General features: G+C 46.4%; 1 protein-coding gene across 1 annotated transcript in view; it reads left to right on the forward strand.

Moving 5' to 3' along the window:
• Positions 1 to 9,130: 9,130 nt before the first annotated feature.
• The window catches only part of CERS5 (ceramide synthase 5), a 62,423-nt gene continuing 45,064 nt past the window's right edge, over positions 9,131 to 26,489 (forward strand). Inside the window, exon 1 of the mRNA XM_088469129.1 lies at positions 9,131 to 9,609. Coding sequence (XP_088325255.1) covers positions 9,437 to 9,609 — 173 coding nt within the window. The 5' untranslated portion in view covers positions 9,131 to 9,436. The remainder of the gene's footprint in view (positions 9,610 to 26,489) is intronic.

The raw sequence follows: 26,489 nt of genomic DNA on the forward strand, positions 1-26,489 counted from the left end.
TTGTACATACCCGTCCCCCCTAGCCTAACCCTCCCAGGGGGGTGCCTAACCCTAAGTCCCCCCCGGGTGCCCTAAACCTAACCCTCCCCCCCGCGGCTATCCGCTTGCGGCGCCCGGCATCCGCTCGATCGGGATGCCGGGCGCCTGTCTCCCGGCGTCGGGAAAATGACAGGCGTCTAGATATAGACGCCTGTCATTTAACCCTAGCCGGGATTGAGGATTCGGGAAGCCGGCGGTCGGTATTGCGGCCGCCGGTTTCCTAAACGGCTTCCTAAATGTATCCTGTACATACATTTTACCAACACTGTATTTTCCCCTACCCTGAAGCAAATCTACTGCACTATCTCACACAGCCTCCAGTCCTACTTCCAATTTTCTTCCCTCTATTTCCCTCATCCACACCATGGCCACCTCTTCTTCAACTCCTCCCTTCACTCAGTGGTCTCTCTCAATGGACCTCCTCACCCTCCCATGTAAGTGGACACTCACTTGATCTTATTGCTTCTGAAGAAGCTGGGGGGAGTTTGCCCCAGCAAAACATGTTAAGCAGCGATCCACCTTTAAAAAAAAATGCTTATTTGCACCTTCCCCCGATGACACTGTGACTCCTTTGGACCCCAAAAGTAAGACTGTGCTGGCCATCTTCCATTTTTCCAGTAATGGATCCACAACCAAAACCACCGCAAGTCATCATGCTTAAAGACTATTTGGACTTCAAAAATCCAAGGACTGGTAAATATCCCTGACAGGAAATTGCCTCGCTGGACTGATATTTTACATTGCTGGCAGTTGATTTATGTGGGTACAAACTAGAGATGTGCGCCGACCCCGTGTTTTGGTTTTGGATCTGTATCTCCTTGTGTTTTTAAATCTGGATTTGGTTTTGCCAAAACCGCCCTTTTGAGTGTTTTGGTTTTGGATCTGTAATTTTTTTTTAAATTTATAAAATCTGCTAAAATCACATAATTTGTTTATTTTTTTGTTCCTACAGTATTATTAACGTCAATAACATTAATTTGCACTCTTTTCCAGTCAATTTTCACCACCTCACAATATTGTTTTCATCTGGTTTAGGCCCAAAATTTGCACCAAGCTAGCTGGCTGATTAAGCTAAGCAGCAGCAGTGGGTGGCACAAATACGTGGCAGTTCAACTTCCAACATGGTACATCAGGAAACCAATGTTTTTATTATTCAAGAGGCCAGAGGGAGTTGGAGTATGTATGTAGTTGAAGGCAGGGACAGGAAGGTTTGATTGGTAGTAAATTTTATTTCATTTTATTATTCTGAAGCAAATTTATGAGGGAGGAGGGGAGGCATTTACAAAAAAATATTTTTCTCATTCACATCAGTCCTTCCCCAGAAGAATCATTGACAGCTATGCCTGCTGCTGCTGGGAGTGGATTTTCATCCCAGAAGGGACCAGGAAGACTACTCGTAGTGCTTTCAAAAAACAATTGACTGTTAAACAATCTTTTGCAAAGATTCCACTTCACTAGAAAAGCATTCCCCAACTTGTACAGGGACATTAAAAAAAAACTGAATTAGTGGCCTCCAAAATGCCGTTGTACCCACTGTCCACTTAACCACAGATATGTGGACAAGCCGAACAGAGCAAATGCAAGTTTTAAGGTTTAAGTCTTACACTGTCTTTCTTGAGAATCCTTGAGTGCTATGCCTGCTGCTGCTGGGAGTGGATTTTCATCCCAAAAGGGATGGAGATGTTGTGACTTTCTTTCCAACGGACACAGATTTGAAGAGATGCCAAGAGCTTTTGGTAAGCAAATTGTCAGCTCAAGTGGCACATGATGCAGCGGTGGTTTCTCCTTCAGTCTCTACAGCAAGTGCATCTGCCAAGAAAAAACTAAACTTTCCCAAAAAAACACACTGGTGACGCAGATGAGTCAACACAACCAAGTTGTTTTGTCTTGTGCCCAGGCATGACAATGGGCTTTTCCTTATCATTGGCAACAACTGTTTCACCCACTGGTGCCTAATTTACACAAACAACATCCTCATCATCAACTTCATTAGCATCAGCTACACAAATATCCTGCTCATCCTGGTGCACTTCCACAGAAGCATCCTCGATTTCTATGTCAGCATGTTCAGTTGTGCTTACATCATCATAAGAGGCAGAACCACCAGTCATAAATAAAGGCCAAGGCCTTTGCTTTTCCTTGCCACTTCATGTGGTGAAACTGGCATATTGCCAATTTTATGTCTTTCTGCAGCTAACTTTCCCTTTGATGTTTTCTTCTTTACCACTGTAAAAGATTGGTTCTTGATTTTAGATGCCCTGACTTAAGCCCTGTATGCCCTTGGCCATCGGCTTTAGTAGATGATGTAGATGAACTAGTATTGTCATGACTGGTGGCATTGGCAGCAGCTGAAGCACTAGTATGTGGTTCCTGCTCTCCTCTCAAGTCCCAACTGATCGTTCTCCATATCAACAAACACGAATGAAGTGGGGTACAGCACACACGTCAATTTGTGCCAATTTTAAATATTACACTAGTGTATCAATGACCTACAGTGTCACAAGATTTTTTATGACTAAGAAAAGAATAACACACTGCGCTGCCACTTACAGTGTCACAAGATTATTTATGAATAAGAATAACACACTGTGCTACTACTTAGTGTCACAAGATTATTTATGAATAAGAATAACACTGTGCTACAACTTAGTGTCAAAAGATTAATTATTTATGAATAAGAATAACACTGCGCTACCTCTTAGTGTTACAAGATTAATTATTTATGAATAAGAATAACACACTGCGCTACGACTTATAGTGTCACAATACGTGGATGATAAACTGCGGTCTGGCCGGCTTTGTCATCAAACAATAATAGCGCACCTAAGTTGCTAACGCACACACACAAAAAAAAAATATCCTTTTTTTTTTTGTGGATTGATATTATTAATTTAATTTCACTTTTATTTTTTTCACACTGGGGAAGAGCACCCCTGAATGAGACAGCAGCCCCTTGATGAACACAGACAGCACCACTTCTTTATGGACAACAAAGCACCCTTGCCGAGTGCTGACCACCTGCAGAGTCACAAATACGTGGACGATAAACTGCGGTCTGGCCGGCAGTGTCACCAAACAATAATAGCGCAGCTAAGTTGCTAACGCAAGGGGGGAAGAGCATCTCTCATTGATGGAGCACTCCCCTATGTACAACACAGCACCCCTTTATGGACTGCAGCCTTAGCCCCATGATGGACAGGACAACAACACTCGCTGAGCGGATTATCTACAACTGCCTTACCGACTTTCTTTCCTCCCACTCCCAGCTTGATCCATTTCAGTCTGGGATCCATCCTCTCCACTTCACTGAAACTGTACTCACGGTAGTCAGCAATGATCTCCTTGTTGCCAAATACAAGGGCCACTACTCTCTAAACATTCTTTTCGACCACTCTGCTGCTTTTTTATTAACATTTCTTTATTCATCAGAGCAAAAACATAGTACATCACATCTCAAAAGATAATTGGTAATCATATCACAATAATAGCATATAACTAACATTAACAATCCAATAAGGAACCACATAGTTTCTATAACAGGAGTATATATGGAGCCACATCAATATACAATATGTATCCTCCCCCCCCCCACCCGAGACATGGTCGGCAGTCCCCCCCCAAAAAAAATAAATATATGAAAAAAAATGAGAAGAAAAAGGCCATCGGGGGGTCTCATACCAAGAGGTATATCGGAAGCAGTTGTATATTTGACATTTAAGGTCCAGGGCCAGAGAATCTATAAAACCGTTTTTACTTCTTTATGTAGGGTGGTTTCCAGCCAAACCATCTGAAAGGCGTAAAATAATTTATTTCTAAATAAAGAACCCGATGGGGGCTGTGGGCTACTCCACATATGGAGTATACTCTTGTGGGCTACCGCCGAAATTATCAGCAGCAATTTCTTGCTGTCATTTGGTGCGTGGAACATTTGGGGGCAAAATGCCTAATATCACCCACTCTGTCGACAATGGGAGATAATTAACTAGATAAGAGGAAGCAAATCTATTAACAGATGTCCAAAATTGTCATATTAAGGGGCATTCCCACATACAGTGTACAAAAGTTGCATTAGCCACTCCACACTTAGAACAATCACTAGTGTCCGACAAACCCATCACGAACCTGCGGTGGGGTGAAAGATACCAGTTATGGTAAATGCTATAAACATCTCCTTATACATGCTTGTTGAGAGCACAGATTAGGAATAAAACAATGATCTTAGTAGTTTATCCATGGATATATGAGGAAATATTGCTTTCCAAGAAGAGAGTCCCGGATAGATCCTATCATGGTCTGACTGCTATTTCTCCGTCTCCTTACTTCTCCGCACTTCCACTAACAGAAGGTGTCCACCAAGGTTCTGTTCTGGGACCTCTCCTATTCTCCCTCTATAGTCCTCTCTAGGTGAACTCATCATGAAATATAATCTCTATGCTGGGGACACTCAGATCTCCTAACCTGACCTCTCTCCTTCTCTCCTCTCCAACTGTCTCTGCTATTTCTTCATGGATTCCCCAGTGCTTTCTTACACTTAACATGTCTTAGACTGAGCTGATCATCTTCCAACCCTCCCACATGACCTCATCTCCCACAAATTCATTATCTATTAGCAAAACAACCATCTCTTCTAGCCCCTAAGTGTGCTGTCTTGGAGTTATCATCCTCTCCTTCAAACCACACATTAGTACCTTTCGAAGTCCTGCAGCTTCCATCGCAGAAATTTATCTATGATAAGACACTTTCTCACCCTGGAGGGAACTAAGACCATCATCCATTCACTGGTCATCTTGAGATTGGACTAATGTAACCTCCTCCTATCTAGTCTCCCTCACTCCCACCTCTCTCCACTCCAATCAGTCTTCAATGTTGTTGCCTGGCTCATCTTCCTCTCCAAATGTACTAAATCTGCCTTCCCTCTTTTGCAAGCCCTACAATGGTTTCCCTTCCCCTTCAGAACCCAATTCAAGCTTCTCACACTCACTTACAAAGCCAATCCTCTCCTATTTATATCTCTGACCTAATCTCCCTTCACACTCCCGCTGACCCACTTTGCTCCACAAATGCACACCGACTCTTATGCCAACTGATTACTTCCTCCCACTCCCACCTCCAATTTTGCCCGTGTTGATCCCTACCTCTAGAATTCTATCTCTCTCCAACTCTACGCCTCTCTACTAAACTTCAAAAGGGCTCAAAATGGTTCAACTGCCGTACTTAATATTTTTTTTACTCCTGTTCCGAAAGGCTTCCCAAAATGAAACTTATACCAAAGAGAGATTGTGTTTAACTGTATAACATACTTTATGTACAAAAAAATTAAACACTTTTTTAGAAGTTCAAGGTCAAAGGTCAGACCATGTGGCCTTTAAATGTAAAAGTCAATATTTAAATATAAAACAATTTTTTATGAAAACTATGGTCCTTTAGCTTCAAAATAAGACCAACATGAAAGGTCTACCACAATTAAAAGCAACGTTATGATTTGTTTTAGTTGACCTTGCAACATAAATTTACTTTTTTGTCATATTTGCAACCCTGTAGCATGAACACCGCGTATCACTGAGGGCTAAAATTTTACATATGAAAGTTACTTTATGTCGTCTACCATCCTACCGAATTTCAGGAAAATCTGAGATGGTCGGTTTTGGAAGCTGTAATGATTTGGCATGGAATGACTCAACCACCCCCCAATTCCCCCAAACTGTATGACCATACCCCCAAATTATGGCATACCTGGATCCCCAAACAAACCCCTCCTTTAACTAATTTACTACACCTAACCCCCCAACGAGAACGCCATACTTTACGACTTTATGTTTCTCCTCTCTGGGAGAAGATCTGAGAGGAGATGCAGCTGGCCTCTCTGTGGGCGCTCTTCCGAGGGTCCGGGGGGGGGGGGCACCCAAAAACATTGTGAGCCTCCCGCACCTTCTTAGAGAGTAGGTAAGTATGGAGAACGACCCCACACCTCACTTTCATCCTTTTAGTTAAGATGCGACTGAAATGCATATGATTCACAACTCTGGGGTAGATGTACTTAATGTTAAGTGGGTACACACTGAGCGATGTGTACCGACGGGCCGACATATCGGGTCCTGGGTACACATCAGAACAAGGTAATGAACGATGGAACAATCCCTCGTTTCGTCCTTCATTACCTGCAGCGGAGCCGCATGCGATATCGTGGTTGGACGTGCAGCACAGCCAACCGGACTTTACCACATGCGACTGTGCATATTGGTCATACACACTGAGCGATGTGGCCAATATGTCGTTCCGATTCTGCTGGAAACGACATATCGTGCCGACATTGTCTCAGTGTGTACCCAGCTTTTAAAGCCACTATCTTTGACCACTAGTTTTAAAGTAGCAACAAGTATCAATGCTAAATCAGGCTTGTTTAACATTGATTCATGTTACCAATTTAAAACTATTGGTTAAAGCTGCCGATGATTATCGGCTTTAATAAACTGATATTTAGCACTTCTGCCTGCTCTTGTACTTGAGCGCTTGGTTCTGCCGCAAACAGTAGTGTTCTGTTCACCTCAGTATCAGACCCTACACCTAGTAGCAACCTCTGGGGGCTGTTATGTGCTCACTTGTCATATACTGTACAGCAGTGACGTGTGGTGAGGTAAATGGCTGGGGAGGGACTGGCCAGTTTAAGAGCCAGATTTACAGATATATATATGAACCCGAGGGTTCATGTGGGCATTATGCAAAGGTGCCGCAGTATATAGTGCTGGGAATTTGGTACCTCATCTGCCATACACCTTTTACTCCAGAGTTCTGACTATAAAATGATTAGAATAATACAAAGATGATCTTTATTATATTTTCTTCATACCTGCCGACTTTCTGGCTGCTCCTTCCGGGAGTGAGCAGCCAGATCGTCAGGAGAGGAAGAAGGGGGGGGGGCTGTGCCGGGACAAGGGGAAGGGGCTGGGCAGGTGTCGGGCACTTGTGGGTGTGTCAGTTTGGCCCCGCTTCCGCTACACAATGCCGACATTGTGAAGCAGGGGGCGGGGCCAAAATGATGCGAATCGCGTCACCGCCCCCCCAGCTTAGGGGGTTGCTAAGGTAATTGTAGGGGCAGTGGTGTAACTAGGGTATTTGGAGCCCAGGGCAAATTTGAAAATAGAGCCCCCCCGTGAAAAATGGGCGTGGCCACAAGGGGCGTGGTCACTGAAAAATGGGGCGTGTCAACATGACACACACCCCTTACTTGTCACTGGGAACATTTCTTTCCATTTGCACCTTAATGCAGTGCCCCTTATACAGTCCCCCCTATGCAGTGCCCCTAGTAGTGGTCCCACTTATATAGTACCCCCAGTATACAATGCCCCCAGTAGTGGTCCCTCTTATGCAGGTCCCCAGTAGTGCCCCTTATACAGTACCCCCAATAGTGGTCCCCCTTATGCAGCCCCCGATTAGTTCCCCTTATACAGGCCCCCAGTAGTGATCCCCCATATGCAGTGCCCCTTACACAGTTCCCCGTGTAGTCCCCCTTATGCAGCCCGCCATCAGTTCCCCTTATACAATGCCCCCATATGCAGCACCCCAGTAGTGCCCCTTATACAGTGCCCCCAGTAGTTCTCCCCCTTATGCAGGCCCCCAGTAGTTATCCCCAATATGCAGTGCCCCCTGTAGTGGTTCTCCCTTTTCAGTGCCCCCTGTAGTGATCCCCCCTGTGCAGTGCCCCCAGTAGTAAGCCCCTTATATAGTGCCCCAGTAGGAGTCCCCCTTGATGCAGTGCCTTCAATAGTAGTTCTCCCCCCAGTAGTGGTCCCCCCCAATGCAGTGCCCCCAATAGTACTCCCCCCAGTAGGCGTCCCCCTTAATACAGTGCGCCCTGTAGTAGACCCCAATAGTGGTCCCCCCAATGCAGTGTCCCCAGTAGTATCCCCCCCAGTAGTAGCCCGCAGTAGTGGTCCCCCCACAAAGCAGTGCCCCAGTAGTAGTCCCCTCCTTAGTAATAGACCCCCCCCCTGTAGTAGACCCCAGTAGTATCCCCCTCCAGTAGTAGTCCCCAGTAGTGGAAAAAAGCAGTGCCCCCAGTAGTAGTCCCCTCCTTTGCCCCCCCATAAATACACACTGAAATGAAATAAAGGAAAAATTCTTACCTGAATCCACGCTGCCGTCCGCACGTCAGTCCTCCCGGGCTGGCGCGCTCTGCATTATGGGAGAGACGTCATGACATCATGACGTCTCTCCCATTACCCACTGTAGGAGCCGGCTCTTGCAGTGGGCGCTGCGGCTGCAGCAGCTGATGAGAGTCTGTCTGACCTCATTGGCTGCTCATTCACACACACATCGCTGCTGCTTGGCGGCGATGTGTGTGCAGTAGCAGCCAATGAGAGTGGTATGACTCTCATTGGCTGCTGGTTCACACACACCTGTGTCAGTACAGCCTGAGCCCGCCCGCCTGCCACCCTACTCCTGGGGCTATTGGGCAAGCGCTCAGGAGGAGGGAAGGGGCTCAGCTGTGCAGCACAGGACCGGCGCTGGGAAGCCTAGCGCCGGTCCTGTGTAAATGTGTAGCACTGACCGCACTCACTGCGGCGGCGCTACACTGGCTAACCAGGGCGGGCCAGTACTGTGGCCGGCAGCGCACACACACACTCTGGCCCGCTGGTCCCACGGCACCCAGGGCACGTGCCCCACTCGCCCTGTCCTAGTTATGCCACTGTGTGTGTGTGGGGGGGAAATAGAAGGGGTGGGCTGCAGCCGGGAGGATTGCCTGCCTTCCCGGGGGGTCGGGAGCGGCACCCGATATTCGGGAGGCTCCCGACCAAATCGGGAGGGTAGGCAAGTATGATTGTCTTTACATTTTTCTTATAATATTTATAGTAAAAACTCTGGAGTATACCCAAGTATGACAGGTAAGGCTCTGGTGGCAGGGGAGGTCACTTTACCCCTTGGTATTGGCAGGAAAAAAGGCATACCCTTTGCCACAATCCCCCAGGCGAACCCCCTCCCCATCTTCTTCCCTGCAAAAGCCACTGCCAGCTCCCAGTCCTCTCCTGGAGGCCTACTTACCCGAGTCACCAGCACATGGCGCTGTGACAAACAGGCGCTGCTCCAGCTCTGTTCCTGTCCCGCAGATTTTAGTGTCGCCTCCACTCGGCTTATTATAGTCACAGGACACGACGTGAATGGCATCAGTTTGGGTGTAGTAACATGGCTCGTCCTACGAGCCGGGTATAGCAACATGGTTGCTGCCGCTACAGGGTGGAGCAAGATGGCGGTGGGACGGTGAAGATATTCCGGGTGCGGTCTTCTCCCGGAGGCGGGGTCACACACGAGCAGCGCTGCGAGTCCTGCCCGGCCAGTTCCCGTGTCAGTGTGTACGGCGGCGGGGGACCGTCATCCCGAGCGTCCCGGTGGCGGCTGGAAGATGTCTGCCCTCTCGGCCTGGTTCTGGAACGAGCGCTTCTGGCTGCCACAGAACGTCACCTGGGCGGACCTGGCCGATGCGGAGATCGGGGATCAGTACCCGCGGGCTGGGCACATCCTCTACGCCTTCCCTACGGCACTTGGCATCTTCGCTCTTCGGTTGCTGTTCGAGAGGTGAGTTCCAGAGGGACCCTCGGTCCAGAGAGATACCGGTCACTATAGGCTATAGGTCCCCAGCTCCTGCCAGGGTTATAGTGCCCAGTGCAATTCAAAGTGGCACAGTACAGAGTCACCATGCCCATTCATGTCCTCCATTGTATGGCAAGAATAATGCATTGCCCCCACAAAGTTGATCATCACACTGGCCATAGTGTTCCAAATAGTGGCTTATGTTTTAATTTTGTCTTTATTCAGTTTATTATTCATCACTTTCTAGTGGCACTGTTTGAAAAGGAAAGAGATTTAGGTGTTCTAGAAATTCAGACGTAAACGTGGCGGTACAGATTTTGCGACTTAGCCGCACTAAGCATCCGGTCAGAGCCTTTTTTTTATTTACATAATATTCACATCACTAATGCAACAGTACAATGCACGGGTACCCTGGTGCATACTGATGCTGGCATTTCATGTAGCTTCTGTGTGCAACTGGTAAAAAGGCAGAAAACTTGCACCATCTATTGTTGTGCTTGATTTGTGACTTTGTACAAATTCCTTTGCGACAAAAATACTAATCCTAAATACACTCTGAGTGAATATGTATCCAGCTGCGATGCTAGGAAAACTATGAAGGTATTGGAATTGCTACCCTTATCGGAGCATCTAAGTCGTCCAAGCATCTTGCTCCATATGGTGTAAAAAGACTAGGTGAATGAGGACTTATCTATATGTATTATGTACCTGCACACAGCATGCGGTGCAATCACTGGGGGAAGCAGTCGGGAAGTCAACGGATGTAATCCCGACTGTCTAATCCCGGCAAGTGTTAGGGGCCCCCTGGACGGATTGAGGGTTAGGTGAGGAATAAAGTATTGCTAAAATTAATATTTGGGTGTGTATATATAAGAAGAAATCAGGTTGAAAGGAGGATGTAATGGTTTAGAGACCAGTCACTCATGGGTGATCCATGTCATGTGCCATGTGCAGCTAATGCATTGTGCACAGTTTGTTCATTGCAGTGATTTTGTTTGAATGAACATCTGCCCAGTAAGCATACCTTCCATTGAGTAATCCCTTTGCCTGCACTCGGTGCTGGCAGTGATTTTATGGACTAAGACTAATGGGCCCATGAATCTGAGAAGCATTTCCCTGATTCTCCGTTCCGATCAGTGGCCATCGATGATTGGTGATATGTCAGGGAATTGGGATATTCTCAATATTAAAAATAAACGATTTGCCGATTCCAACCATTTTCGGGTCGGGGAATCGAGTATTTTCAACATGTGGAATATTCTCGATTCCCCCGACCCTGTCGTTGCCAGAACCCCAATCCATTGTAGATGTATTGTGGCCTTAAGCCTATCTGTCAGTGACCCATGACCATAATCAGTGCCTCAGCAGTTTGATAGATAGAATAATAGTCTTGGCTACAAAATTCCAGCCTCGACTGTTCTGTTGAGCGTGCTTACAACAACCACTTTCCATGTGTATAAAGTGAAAGTTGCTCAAATAGTTAAGCTGACCATACAAAGATTCTGTTCAACCATCCAACTATTTGGCTGGTTAGAAAGAAAACCATAATGATCTGGGTAGTCACAGACCATGCTTAGGGATAATAATCCAATTTGCCGAGATGTACTCACAGGTGCGAGTCATTGCGGCAACCCGAACTCGCTCAAAAGTGCTCGCAGCCCCATTGAGCTGCAGGCAAAATTGAGCCAATCCGGACTGAGAATGGGCTGAGAGGAGTGCGAGATGAGTTGTCGGTGTTTTAATTGAATTGACCCCCCCCACTTAATTTTTTTTTTTTTTTTAGCAGAATGCCAATGTTCTTCTATATTCCTTATGATCCCTTGAAAAATCTACATTTTGTATATTTGTGGTATACGTGATCATTGCTACATGTACTTGCCTTGATTACTCAGCTCTTGGTGTCATTATCTTTAGTGCTCATGGATTAGTTACAGTGAGATATAAAACGAGGGATTGTAACCAAATCCCTGCTAAGCATAATGCATCCTGACCCTGCTGGAAATCTCTAGCCTCTTCTTACACCTACAGCCTCTCACATGAACAGCGACACTGATAACTCCTGGCTGCAGACAGTAGTTTAAGTTGTGCCAATTGGACTCTGGCTTCTCTTAAATCCAGACAATGTGTGTACTTTGGTACAAACTCTTACATGGTTACCATGCATGAGTACAATGTATTCCTCCCTTACAGAACGATTTACAATGCATACAAATAATTTTATGCTTAAATTCAACATGGGTGATCTTTGTGTAGTGTATAATGTTGGATTATCTGGAGTAAAATGTGTCGGTTCCATGAACCATGACTGTATCAAAAATGACTATGAACGTTGTTCCTGTTCTCTCAAACATTAGGCTCTGGGGCTGACTATTGAGTGCTGTATCTTTTTTCACTAAGAAAACCTTAATGTAAATGACAGAAGCCTATTTAGGGTCTCCCTATGTTCAGAAGAGTGTGTAGTGAAAACTTTTAGTCTAGTGAGAATAACTGTTCTAATCCTTCCACAATATACCTGATGATGAGAGATATTTACATTCACTGTATGTCCTCCACTAAGGGACGAGTAACTCTGCATGTGAAGTTCTTTTTCTATTTTCATATTTGCATTTTTTTTTTTTAAAGTTAATCTGCAATTCTATAGTATTGATTTATATAGGGCCCGAGTCAGAGTGTGCGCACAGTGTCGATGCCACAATGCAATTGCGTCCCAATGGTTACTGCTGGGAACTGCAGAATAAATTGAAACATAGGAGACAATTTCAGTGGGCGTGTCTGGGACTTAACAGCGGGGTGGCTAGCCAGACGAGGGTGTGTCTTTTGTCGCAGTTGCACTGATTCTGACGGGACATTCTGCCCCTCCATAGGGCTGGTGCAATGTTCTATGATGCATCTATATACGCAGAGCGATGGATCAACGCTGCAGCTGGTGGGCGACTCTGTACGAATCCCATTAGCGTCAGCATTAGCATAAAGGCCCAGTCGCAGCTGCAATAGCATTTACCTCTGAATCAGGCTCATAATATCTGCCCCCTGAAGAGCAGAGTCTTCAGAGATCAGTATCTTTTAGTTGTAATGCTAGAGAGTGGCTTTAGTTATAAACTTTCCTACCATCTCCATTTGTTAGCTGAGGGGGTCCTATTATGATTAGCCTTTATTAACGTGTACTTTGCGCCTTACAGAGAAACAGATGCATTGCAAAAGCAACGACTTCATTATACAATGTATAAAAAGAACCGCATAAAAGAGAAACTAAACAGTGAAAATAATAATTAAAAAAAAGAAATATAACTGAGTGACAAGAAAACCGTCTCACTCAATGACCCAGTGCCCTGGGAGGGGCAGACCGAAGGATCATTGACAACAACCATGAATGCGAGTGCAATGGGGACATTGATAGTGCTGGGAGAGAACAATACCTATACCTGATGTCAGCTCTCCCTTTATACAGCCTATGCTAAAACCTCAACCCATGTTAGGAGATAACTGCTCAGTCCTTCAGTGACGGTGTCTACTGAAAATCTCAACAATTTTCATTTATTTGTCTGTCAGTGCAAATCAACCTATTTCAAGGTGTATTCACTTCTTTCTCAAATCTGTGTGTTACGCATGTTTTGTTGCATATTAAAAGTTTGGAGTCAGTAATGAAATTGTTGTAACAACTTGTCAAAGCTCATAAACCTGGAAATGGTGATGAAACCATTGCTCAAGACTCCATCCATGGACAGGTTGTTCTATATTTGTTCTTGCATCGATTATTCAGTACTTTTTAAGTTTCCTAATAGTGGTCATCCAACAAAGGCCTACAATAGCCAGTGGTGTCGGGGTAATAACTAAGGGTCTTCTGCCACTCTTCTATTGTCAGTGTTTTTTGCCAACTGTAAGGAAAACACTGAATAAGATTTAATATGCTTTATATGATACTGAGGAAGAACCCAAAATAAAACAGGTGTGTACAGTCTCAGTTTGGGTAAATATATCCTGGATGATTAAGAAGCCTAATGGGAGAATGTTCTATAGACAGATGAAATGAAAGTACATTTTTCTTCTTCGGGTTCCATAGGGTCCACAGGATCTACCTTGGGGTATGTAGTTGGATCGCATCAAATGCACCAAACAGCAAAGCTTTGGAGCTCCCAGCATGCACTGGTCCTCCTCCCAATATACTCCGCCCTCAGCCACAGGCATTCAGTTTTTTTGTGTGGTGCGCGGCAAGACGCACCTGTTATAACAGCTGGACTGCTAGGCAGTTCTAGGCTGTTTTCTTTTATGTTTTTTTTCGAACGTCAGAGTTTAGCGGTACCAGGTGCCGTGAAAGACGCTTGCACCACTACTCCTTCTACCGACGCCGAAACGCCAGCACACTATACGCCCTGAGGTTCTCGGCAGGCCTCAACGTGACTTAGCTAGCGGCTTCCGCTGAGGCCCGGGACTGCGGTCGGGTCACGGAGATGGCAGGTAAGCGACTCCTCTCGAGGAATCGTGCGTGAAGCAGTCCCCCGCCTCCGGTGTTGAGACGCATCGGAGGTGGCTGCAGGTGAAGGCCTCGTGTAATGTGTCCTCACTAAGGTGGCCGGGCCATATTGTCTGTTGCCGGGGATGGGTGGTAAGGCGCACTAGTCAATGTCTTACTGTCGTGAGGTCAGCGTACCCGGCCATCAAATTCGCAGCCTAGGGGAGATAGGCGCTCCCCCATCCGCTCCTTCCCCCCCCCCCAGAAGCAAACTTCAGGTTACAGATTCCCGCGTCTGGCTTGCTATAATTGACCACCTAGTTTGTGAGATGCGCGCAGTTTAGCGTTGGCCGTGCACTGAAGCGGTTGGTCTCAGATGTTTGGTCTGTCTCTCTATATACCTCTCCCTTGGGTTTGGCATATAGCGCACTCTATGTCCTACCATTACCCCTTCGGGGTTGGTCAGTTAATCCAGAGTCAATATTGCTGTAGCAGATCTACGTATTTATGCATTGTATATGACTGTATGCTAGCTGCTGTGTGTACACTGCCTATTTTTTCAAAACTGGCAGGTACAACTATTTCTGTGTTTCTCCTCATCCTCTGAAGGTGTGTGGCGTGTCTCATTGATACAAAGTCACATTGCATTTATATTATATACCTTGTACCATTTATACATTATGTCTGAAGGTAAAGGTGAGGATTGGAGCCCTCCAGTGCTTATTTCCTGTAAGTCCTGTTGGGCAGGCTTATCTGGACTAGGATGTTAACCAGTTTAGATTGTGTAATAACTGTTGCAAACAGCTTTCTAATATATCTGGTACACCTGCACCAGAGTCATCGTGGATGGCCACTACGCCTGAGGTTTTGTCCTATTTAATAGGCAAGGCCACGGAGGTGCGGGCTCCGGCTGCTGTAGGGCTTCATGCTATGGAGTACGCACAGCATGTGCATCATCCTATGTGTATGCGCCCCCATATATCCATGTTGGGGTCATTGCCTGCTCACTCTAGTCAGAGTATACTGCCATCTTCAGCCTCTCCGCAGGTGGAAGACCGGTGGTAGTAAAAACAGCAGGGGCATAACAGAGGTTCTCGTCATGTGTTGCCTCATGAGTCTGACTCAACCTCCTCATCAGACTCTGATACTCAGAGTTCTGGGTCTATCTCAGTGAAAGAGGACAAGCAATCCCTCGTAGATGTTCCCTCTATTAAGAGCGGTCAGGTCTGTCCTCGGTATGGAGGAAGAGGAGGTGTCGTTGGTATCTAAGGAGTCAATCTTTAGGCGTCAGACGGTGATTAAGGATTATTTCCCTCAGTTTGGGCAGCTGTTGAGTCTCATGTCTGAAGCATGGGATACTCCTAGTAAGCATTTTCATGCCACAAGGAATATAACCGCTCTGTACCCATTTGCACCAGGAGTGTGTAATAATTGGGAAATTCCCCCAACAATAGATGCTCATGTGACAAGATTAATCAGGAGCGCTACGTTGCCCATTCCTGCAGCATCCTCTTTATAAGAGGTTACGGATAGAAAACTGGATAATCACTTGAAATCAATGTTTTCACGCAGGCATCCTGGCTTCTAGGGTCTCAGCTAACTCGATTGCAGCCCGAAGAACCCTGATCTGGAAGGTGGACGCAGGGTCTAAAAAGGCTCTGGAGTCTTTGCCTTTTGCAGGGAAGGTACTGTTTGGGCCCAGGATTGGATGACATAATGACTTCTTCGGCAACGCCGAAGTCTGCTGAATTGCCATCTACGTCTACCTCTAGGAGGCGGTCATTATCTCGGTCCTTTTGTCTACAAGGTAGGACAAAGAAACAGCCCTCGGCCAGACAGTCAGTCCCACAAGAAACCGCAGCCCAAGAAACCTTGGTCTACTAAACGCTAGGCTGCCAAGCCAGATGGTAAGCCTACTGTCTGATGGGACGGGCCTTCCCCTGGAGGATGTCAGGGTTGGAGGCCGACTTTTTTACAGTTCTCCCAGGCCTGGCAGCAGACAACTACAGATACCTGGGTGCGAGAGCTGGTCTCTCAGGGTTATGCCATTACATTCCTAAGGCATCCCCTTTTTTGCTACAAATCTTCCTGCAGACCCGGTCAGAGCTTCAGCCTACTGAGAGTCTATTGGGGCACTCCTGAATTTAGGAGTTATAGTCCCCGTTTCTGTGACTTAACAGGAAAGGGGTTATTTCTCAAATTTATTTTTGATTCAAAAACCCAATGGATCCCACTTCCCTATCCTGCATCTGAAGTCTCTCAACAGATTCATCCATGTGCCCAAAGTCCGTATGGAAACTCTACGGTCAATTATGCTGGCGATGGAGCCTGGAGACTTCATGGTCTCACTGGACATACAAGATGCATATCTGCATATCCCGATTGCAAGATCCCACAAGGCCTTTCTCAGATTAGCCGTGGATCAGCAACATTATCAATTCCAGACTCTACCCTTCGGTTTGGCCACAGCCCCTCGGGTATTTACCAAGATAATGGTAGTCATGACTGCTTGTCTCAGAAAACAAGGAGTCAGGATACTGCCTTATCTAGACGACCTCCTGATATTGGCACAATGTCAGGAGATGTTACAATGTCCTCCTACGGATGACCATTGTCTGCCTACAGGAGCACGGCTGGGTGATCAATTGGAAAAAGTATTTTCTTTCTCCAACTCAGCAGATGGTGCACTTGGGGGCGCTGCAGGATTCTTCTTCCAGAGGACAAGATTATAGTACTACAGTTTTGTGTGCACAATCTACTTTGCAAGCAAACAGTGTCAGTTCACTTGGCTATGCAGATACTGGGCTCCATGGTAGCCACATTTGACATGGTGGCTTATGCCCAGTTCCACTCCAGGTCTCTAAAGCTGTGGATCCTAGCCCAGTGGGATGGTCAGTATTATCGGATAAAGTATCAGATGATTCGCATCTCACCCGAGGTTAAGCTCTCCCTTGCTTGGTGGCTGGAGACTACTCAGTTGGACAAGGGTCATCCGTTATGGATCCCGGAATGGGTTCTCCTCACCACGAAAGCAAGTCTGTGAGGATGGGGATCAGTGAAGGGTCATCACACCTTTCAAGAAAGGTGGTCGGACCAGGAAAGTCCTCTACCAATAAATATATTGGAGCTTTGAGCAGTGCACAAAGCACTCAGTCTGGCGCAGGACCTTCTTCAGGGCAAGCCTGTCCAGGTTCAGTCTGACAATGCGACAGCAGTGGCCTACATATATCCTCAAGGAGGCACACGAAGTACGTCAGCCATGAGGGAAGTGGCAAAGATTCTGCTGTGGGCAGAGGGCCATCTTCCAGCAATCTCGGCAATATTTATCCCAAGTGTTCTCAACTGGGAGGCGGACATCCTAAGTCGCCAGGACATACATGCCGGAGAATGGGCTCTTCATCCGGAGGTGTTTCAACTCCTGGTGGACAGGTGAGGGTTACCGGACGTAGATCTCATGGCATCATGTCACAACCACAAGGTCCCCAGATACGGGTCCAGAACAAGGGACCCCTCAGCCACCTTTGTGAACACTCTGGCGGTGAGATGGAACTTCAGGTTGCCATACCGGTTTCCTCTAATCTCCCTCCTCTCAAGAGTCATCAGAAAGTTCAAGCAGGAGGGAGGTAGGATGATACTAATAGCCCCTGCCTGGCCCGGGAGGCATTGGTTCTTCGACCTGACACGTCTATCTGTAGACAGTCCACTTCCACTGCCTCTAAGGCAGGATTTGCTAATGCAGGGTCCCTGTCTTTACCAGGATTTACCTCGGCTGGCTTTGACAACATGGCTCTTGAGTGGTCCGTCTTAAAGGGGGGCTTCGCTGCTTCTGCGATTTAGACGATGCTGAGAGTAAGGAAGCCTGCTTCTGCTCGCATCTAGTAAAAATTTTGTAGTAATTTTTCCTTTGGTGTTCCCACAGGAAACATGACCCTAAAGTTTTCAGGGTATCAAAAATACTAGATTTTATTTAGGCTGGATTAGACTTAGGTCTTCGCCTGGCTACCTTGAGCATCCAAGTTTCGGCTTGGACAGTTTGCTTCCAGCGTAAGATTGCTCCCCTGCCGGATGTTAGAACATTCCTACAGGGGGTTTTGTGGCTGCAACCTCCATTTCTCCCAACGGTGGCACGTGGGATTTGTCTTTGTTTCTCAGGGCACTGCATTTGCATCCCTTTGAACCCCCAAAGTGGACTTGAGATGGCTGATTGCGAAGATACTTTTTCTTCTAGCCAACTCTTCAGCTCGCAGAGTTTCTGACTTGGCAGCATTGGTATGTCATGCTCCATATTTGTTCTTTCATCCAAATAGAGCAGTCCTCCGTTCCAAGGCGGGCTACCTCCCAAAGGTGGTTTCCATATAAATGAGGAAATTGTAGTCCCGGGCTTCAAGTCTTCAGACCTGACTAAAGATGAAGCTTCCTTGGATGTGGTTCGAGCACTTCATATTTATGTGGATCGGACATGTTCCATCAGGAAATCAGATTCTCTCTTTGTGTTGTATGGATTTCACAAAAGTGGTTGGCCAGCAAACAAACAGACTTTGGCTCGCTGGCTTCGCATGACTATTTCTCACGTCTATACACAGTTTGGTCCTCCCTGTTCCTAACAAGGTTACAGCACATTCCACTCGGTCTGTTGGACCATTGTGGGCGGTAAGACATGGTGCCTCGGCTGAACAGCTTTGCAAGGCTGCCACTTGGTCTTCCGTTAATACGTTTATCAAATTCTATGCTTTTGATACATTTGCCTCCCAGGATACTTCCTTTGGGCGGTGGATTCTCCTCTCTGCGCAGGAGTGTCCCCACCCGTAAGGGAACTGCTTTAGGACGTCCCCAAGGTAGATCCTGTGGACCCTATGGAACCCAAAGAAGAAATACAGAATTATTATAACATACCTTGGATAATTATTTTTCTTCAAGGTCCACAGGGCACCCACCCTGACAGTTGGGATCTGTTCTTCAGCTTTTTTTTTCACAGATTCCCTCTTTGTATTTTGAGAGTTTCTTGTGCAATTTTTTTTCATTCTACACTTTCCGTCTCTTACCGTTAGGCTTAGTTACAAACTGAATGCCTCTGGCTGGGGGCGGGGTATATAGGGAGGAGGACCAGTGCATGCTGGGAGCACCAAAGCTTTGCTGTTTGGTGCATTGAATGCGATCCAATGCACCAAAGGTAGATCCTGTGGACCCTATGGACCTTGAAGAAAAAGGTATGCGCATATTAAACACTGTATTCTAACAAAAAAAAACTTGTCCCATCTGTGGAGAGTTGTAGTGGTACCATCCCCATCATGGTTGAGCTTCAGGTATAGATTGCAAGCTCTCTGTGTCACATGACCGTAATCCTGTAGGAAAGTTGTGACATGACAAGGAGTGACCGGGTCATGCAAGACCGTTTTGTAAAAAAAAAGATGCAAAGCTACCTCACAAGGCGATGTGTTGGAACGTACAACAGAAAATATTTGACACAAGTCTTTTGTTGGAAAAAGATATGTGAGATGCTAGCAGCAAACGCCTTGATTGTGTTCAATAAACATAGAAAGTTTTTAATTCATATTCTTTTCTTTTTAAAATCTATTATTAGGTCTTGCATGCCGCTGACCAGTTATAAGGCAGGAGAGCGACCTATTACTGGTGAAAGAGACATTTGTGTAAAAAAACGTCTTAATGTATTAAAAAAAAAAAATACGTCTTAATGTCTAAAAGCCTACATTATTCATATTGACCACTTCACTTTAAAATGGTCATTGGTTGCCATAGGGATTGCCTGGATTTTGCCATATCCTGTAGTTGGCTTTAAATATAAACAACCTTTGCAATGAAGCAGGCAAAGAAAACAAGGTTCATGTAGATAATGTAGGTTTTGTCATCAATACCCCTTTCACATCGCAAATACGGCTCTGACCCAGGATTTTGAACGTGGGTCAGACCCCTTTCACACTGCACCTTCGACCCTGGTTGGCCCCATTCACACTGAACCCGGGTCAGCCCTATAAAACCCTATGGATGTCATTTAAAAATTGACTTTTTCAGGCTCACAAAGATAAGGTCACAAAAGGGAGGGGTGGGGACTGCTCCTGGCATTGCAGGAATCATGGCTGATGGATTACCACTCTGTACCCCTGAGTTTGAGTGTTTGTGCTTTACTGCTATTTGATTCAGCCAGTGAGAGCATGATGCAGCTTCTAACAGCATAGTGTACAGTTCACTTCTTCATCACTCCAATTAGCCATCACTGTAATGACAGTACTGGTATTAAACCCTTTCAGACTGCCAGAATGCTGCCTCTGCTGTTATCTGCAGTGTGCTGCCTGTGTGTCTGGCTGCTGACACCATCAAGTGAGACCCAGGAATATCCAATCAGTAGTGTCCACTCTAGGTCCGGCGCTGTGCCGGGCGCTGGACCTAGAGAAAGGGCACTTCTGTGCATGCCGGAGGCGTGTCCAAGTAAAAGGGGGCGTCTTTATGACGTGTCCCCTTTTCGTCACTCTTTTGGGCGTGCCCGGCTCTTACGAACAAGCCAAGCAGCCCCCAAGCGCTGCGGTCACTGTGACAGGATGCCGGGCGCATGCATCCGGCATCCGTTTACTGGCGGTGACTGCTGCACTGCCGTTTTCCCCACCCATGGGAGGGGACAGAGAACCCGCAGTCTGTTTGAGTGGGCCGCCGCGCCAGAGGGCAGGGTGCTTTCTGCCCTTTAGATATAGGGCAGGGCGAGGCACCCCGCTGAAACAGCCTAGCGGGAACGCTAAATCAGTGGTGTTTGCTGAGTCCCGGGTTGAGCCTGTTCACACTGCACTTCAACCCTGCCCGATTGCTCGGGAATTTTTTTGGTAGCGCGTTCACACCACCTCGACCCGGGTCAACCCGGCAATATCCAGGGTTATTTTTGTGGTGTGAAAGGGGTATTGGATATTTATTGTAGGTCAGCTGGGATGAATTTCCGCCCCCCCCTCTGTGATTATGAATGTACTAGGCTTACCTGATCTTCCCTATGGGGCTGTTTATTCATGGCTGCTGTACTCCTAGTGTGGACATTGAATGTGGATGATCCTCTTTTACTCATAATTGCCAGAGCAGTTTTATTGCTAAGAGGGAACGATTCTAAAGTGACGGGAGCCATTCAGTTGTCTGCGCGACCAGCCCCATTCTCTTACCCAGAATTCACGGGATTAGCTGTGTAAAGTGACCTCTCCAGTGCTAAGCACTACTTTAGGACGCACCTCAGAAGCTCCTCCAGAAAGCCAATTCTTTGTATTTATGAATTTATTTACATTTAATGAGGTGACAGTTGGGTAGGATTCATTCACATGTGTTTTTTTTTTAAGAAGACCTCTTTTATTCTTTGTAGGCTTTGGTGTAAGGTTCCAAATTCTTTTCCGTGCCTCAAAAGCCTTCTAGATTCTTTTAGATCATTGTGCTAAAATATGTACTTCTTCCAGCACATGGAAACTAGGATGAGGGAGTTGAATCAGGATGAAGCTAGGGTATAGGGACAGCCTTCCGGTGTTCTACACCAAAGATCTTCTACTGGTGCTGGTCTTGCTTCCATTAATACTTGTTATATCTTGGAGTTGACTGCTGGCTTCTCTTTCTTCCCGAAATCAATATAAAAATCTTTTGAGGAGAGCCAGCTTAACTGTGAGCCAGGCCTGTAAAAGACCGATACCTGACTACTCACAGTAGAAGATGGTTGTTGTAATACCTGGTGCTTTCTATTAGCGGTCTCGTGATTCGTGTTCTGCGAGAGCTCACGTGAGTGTTGTTTGCTTTATCTAATTAGGCTACTTTTTGTATTATAACGCAAAAAATAGACATTATGGTCATTTGAAAATTAGTTGCATAGACACCGTGTTGTGTGGTATCGTCCTGCTAATCTGCACATAGCTGGTGTAACTGGCTCTCTTTAAAGATTTGTTCTAAGCTGTAATTTCAAGGTGTTGGCAATTAATAAAATGAAGCTGCTACCTGTTCTCTGATAAATGGATTTATAGTCCTTTTATAACAGTGTAAGGTTGTTTTCCTCTCTATATAAATATCTCGCAGCTTCTAGTACTTGCATTGATCTGCGTCTCACTGTTTGGGAGAGTTGTAAAGAAGCGTTTATCCTTTCATCTCCAGCCTGGGCTATTTTTCCTGCCACCTGCCGCTGAACGGTGTCTGTTTTCCTTTCTTTATGTGGCTATATATTATTCTGTATAGTCCTTACCAGCTAATTGACAATTCCAAAGGCTTACTTATAAATGTGTGGTCTGCTTTTGTACCAGTGAGATGGACTTTTGTATCTTTTATTTGTATAGGTAGAACTGCGTAGGTACAGCTGTGTCTTCATACACCTAGCCTCCGTAGGTCATGCGGTGCGAGACACCTGGCGCAACTGAGTGGATTAGTCGTAATACAATTTGACAAATCTGCTTCATGAGACTGCACTGATTAATTTGATATGCGACACTTCTATATCTGTGTGCGACGGAGTCTGACCCATATTCAAATTTAAAGATGTCACATCTGGAGTTCCTATACTAAAGATGGATCTTGTTCTGCAGATGGGAGGGTTGCGCTCCCATGAGACGCTTGTCCCATGGTGAGAGTTCTCCGGATGCAGTGACTGAGCCAAAACTCTATAGTTTGGTTTCTGAACTGACAGTTTGCAGATGCATTGTAATATGAGATTCCCTCATCGCGTGATGTAACTGGGTTCTTTCAGTAGTCATGTTTAGTATCTGGTATGAGGTAACAGAATTCTGCAGTGATGGATATAACAACTGCTAATACATTGTAATCTGGGTCTATAAATTATAAAATATAGAGAGTAGATGGCTCCTAAAAGCTTTCCCTGGCTCTAAATAAATTGTAAAAAAAAGCCCCATCTTTAAATGAAATGTAGATATTTGGAATCCCTATAAACACATCTCAAGATAAATCTCCGGGATTTTCGTGAAACTGTTATGGGAAAGAGCATTGTGGTGTGACTTATGCTTTTTCCCTGACTAATTTATCAAAGGAAAACCCTGTGTTCAGACAAGCTGCTTATGTAGGATTACGCTGTGTACACACTATACTGTATGATGTATCGCACGATATATTGTTCCAACACAGATCGGAACAATATATTGTACACTCGTATTGAGTGTATGCCTGATCTGCCGTCCAGCACATCGTACCATCTGCTGTTCTCCACGGCAGATGGCATGATGCAATGAATGTCGCGGTGCTGTTACATGCAGCATGTAACAACACATCGCGCCACCGTACACCGTATAGCACAGTGTGCATAATGTAGCGTTAAATCGCATCACACCGTCGTTGGGTGCAGTGTGTACCCAGCTTAAGAAAGTATTGGTGTGCGCTGGCAATGTTTACCAGTGGGACACTAATTCAGGCTCATTGCCTTGGAGTAATGTAAGCTATTGAACTTGGTTAGTCCTCACATTACAGACATTTTAGCAGTGGTAATTGGATAACACATGGGCTGAGTTGGGAGCAGAGCAAAGCAAAACAGGTAAGAAAAGCTATGCCCCTGGACAAACCATTTTGCAGTACATGGGGCTGTCATTACAACAATTTTTTTATACTGACTACTTGCATGCAGCCCACAGTACTGGACAGAACTATTTTTACACTGCAACTAAAGCTGGGTACACACTATATGATGTATCGTATGATATAATTCCAATGCGGATCGGAACAATATATTGTACACATTGTATAGTGTGCGTGGTTCATTGCGTCTTTCTATCTGCTGTCCTGCACCGCAGGTGGGACGATGCAAAGAATGTCGCGGTGCTGTTGCATGTTACGATACTTTGCACAGTCATACGCTGGATCGTGCAGTGTGTACTGTGCACACAATGTATAGTTACATCAGTCGCTGCATCACTGGGTCACACCGTAGTATGGAGTGTACCCAGCTTCTGAGTTCAGCTGGGACACACCCCTTTTAAGGACCTGATTCAGAGCCACATGCAATGCTAATGTTCATGTAGTTAAGCGAGTATTTGAAACGGCGCATATACAAAAATGTCTGAAAACCCCTACGGCTCTTTCGTTACACAGTGTGTACACACAAAGGCGCTTGTTGTGATAGATTCAGACGGTATCAGAAATGATGGGCCTGCCTGGCAGTGACTGGGAGGGGCTACGAGTGTAGGCAAAATTGGTCCATTCAGTGGGCGTATTATGGGAGGGTCACGGGCATGTCATTGCAAGCGGCTGCATTCCCAAACGCACAAACATAAGAGGCCGTGGTCACATGCCGTAGGGCTGGTGCAAGTTTCCATGGTGCGACCGATGGTGATTTAGGACGCACCAATCAGTATTACAGCGCGCACGGGCGCTAATAGTGGGTGTCTCAGTACTTGCACGTTCGGCTGTATGAATGTAAAAAAGGAAAGGAGTTTGCAGTCCATTTGCATAAGTTGCTGACAGCCGATAGATGCTGCTAGGCCCACATTTTTGTGCGACTCAGAATAACGCCCTAAATCTGTCAACACATTTCAAATGGGATGGGTACGGGATGCCGGTGCTCGGGATCCCGACAGTGATAAAATACTGACTCTATTTGGTCAGTATTCTAACCCTCCACCTCTCCCTAACCTAACCCTAAACCTCCCACCCCTGTGCCTGAACCTAACCTCTCCTGAGTGCCAGAATCCCTGCGGTCGGGATATTGACCACATCCCATTTCAAACCTGACCCCCCCCCCCCTCCTGCTGTGCCAAGGAGCAAATTTGTTCCTTTCTTTTTTTTGGTTTGCTCTTGAAACTCTCACATTCAAACTCTAAATATTGGTTACTGAATGTAGAATATTTCAATTTCTTGTCTGGATTGCAGTATGTAGAAGTGGCATATCTCTAATGGTGCAGGGTGTCCAAGATGTCTCCACGCCCCTTTAGTGGTGCCATCTTTCCTGCAATGTAACTGTAAAGCTGGTGCTGGTACTGTGCCAGAGTATTTGCTCCCTTCTGCGTATGCGCCATCTTTCCTAATGCAGTGCCCAAAAGATGGCCAAGCTGCCGGGAGAGAGTTTAGGTGGGGGTGGTATGCTGCATAGGTATGGTGGTTGGGGGCTGCTGCACACAGGCCCCCTTTATCTCTTTTCCAGAGGTGTTACCCGTCCAGTAACTGAAGTGAAACCAAGAAATTTTGTCTGTTACATCGGGCATCCTACTGCGAAGTATGACAAATTCAAGCTGTTCCCATTTCCGGAGTCTCCACACTTGGACCATCAGGGCTTGACAATTTTTTCTAAAATCTAGGAGCCGGGATGAAAGTGTAGAGCCAGACCGCCATCCCCCCCAAAAAGTCACAGGAGTGAGTGAGGAGCACAGCTCTGTGTGTTATACAACTGTTATACACACTATACTAGTCCACAAAATGTACACAGTTTAATGGATATAGTAAAATGGAGGCCCCCTCACTGCTCTGCACAGCTCCCCCGGGGCCACGTTCCTGAGCACCTACCCCCCAGGCAACCAACCCCCACAGCCACACTACTGAGGGGGTACCCCCAGGCAAACGCCACTCTGCAACGACATTGCTGTGCAGTTTCCCCCTGGGCAAACAACCCCCCCCTGTGGTCACATTACTGAGCAGCTAGCCCCCCCAATGGCCACACAACTAGGGGGGCACCCACTGGGAAACCACTCCTCCGCAGCCATGCCGCCCCTATCGTGGTCACTCCACTATCCCTCTGAAGCCGCTCCGCAATCCCTGCCCACACATAGACCCTCTGACTGGAGAGCTCTATGCTGCCGGAGTTAGGATACAGCAGACATCCGGGAAGTACAAGAGGATAAGCACAGAATGGGACAGACAGCAGGAGTCGCAGGAGTCACAGCAGACCCGGGGTGGAGAGGATGAGTCATCGCAGGTCCGGGACGGAGAGGAGGAGTCACAGCAGGCCCGGGGTGGAGAGGATGAGTCATCGCAGGTCCGGGACGGAGAGGAGGAGTCACAGCAGGCCCGGGACGGAGAGGAGGAGTCAGTGCAGAGTGGGATGTACAGGATAAGCCAGTGCAGGCCAGGAAGGACAGACACAGCAGTCACCGCAGGCGACTCTCAGCACATGTACTCTTGTGCATAAAATGACCACTGCAATACTACAGACACTAATCTGCACTGAGGCTGACGAGGGTCTGCTTCCACCCTCCCTGCAAAATCTGGTCGCCAGGCAGCAAAATCTGGTCGCCATGGCGACCTGGCCCCAGGATTTGTCAAGCCCTGCACTAGATACACATTTTTTGCCTACTGTCCTGCCAGTTGCAGATATTATATTTTCTTTATCAAGCAGACTTGTAATTTAGTTTTCATTGCCAGCGATGAAAGGAGGGAAGCTGGTCCGAGGTCAGAAGCAATCAATAAAGTGACACAAACATTTTTACTTTGATGCACTTAACAGTACCCGTAAATAGATCTA

This window comes from Taudactylus pleione, unplaced genomic scaffold, assembly GCF_031769625.1.
Source record: "Taudactylus pleione unplaced genomic scaffold, aTauple2 ptg000089l, whole genome shotgun sequence".
NCBI lineage: Eukaryota > Metazoa > Chordata > Amphibia > Anura > Myobatrachidae > Taudactylus > Taudactylus pleione.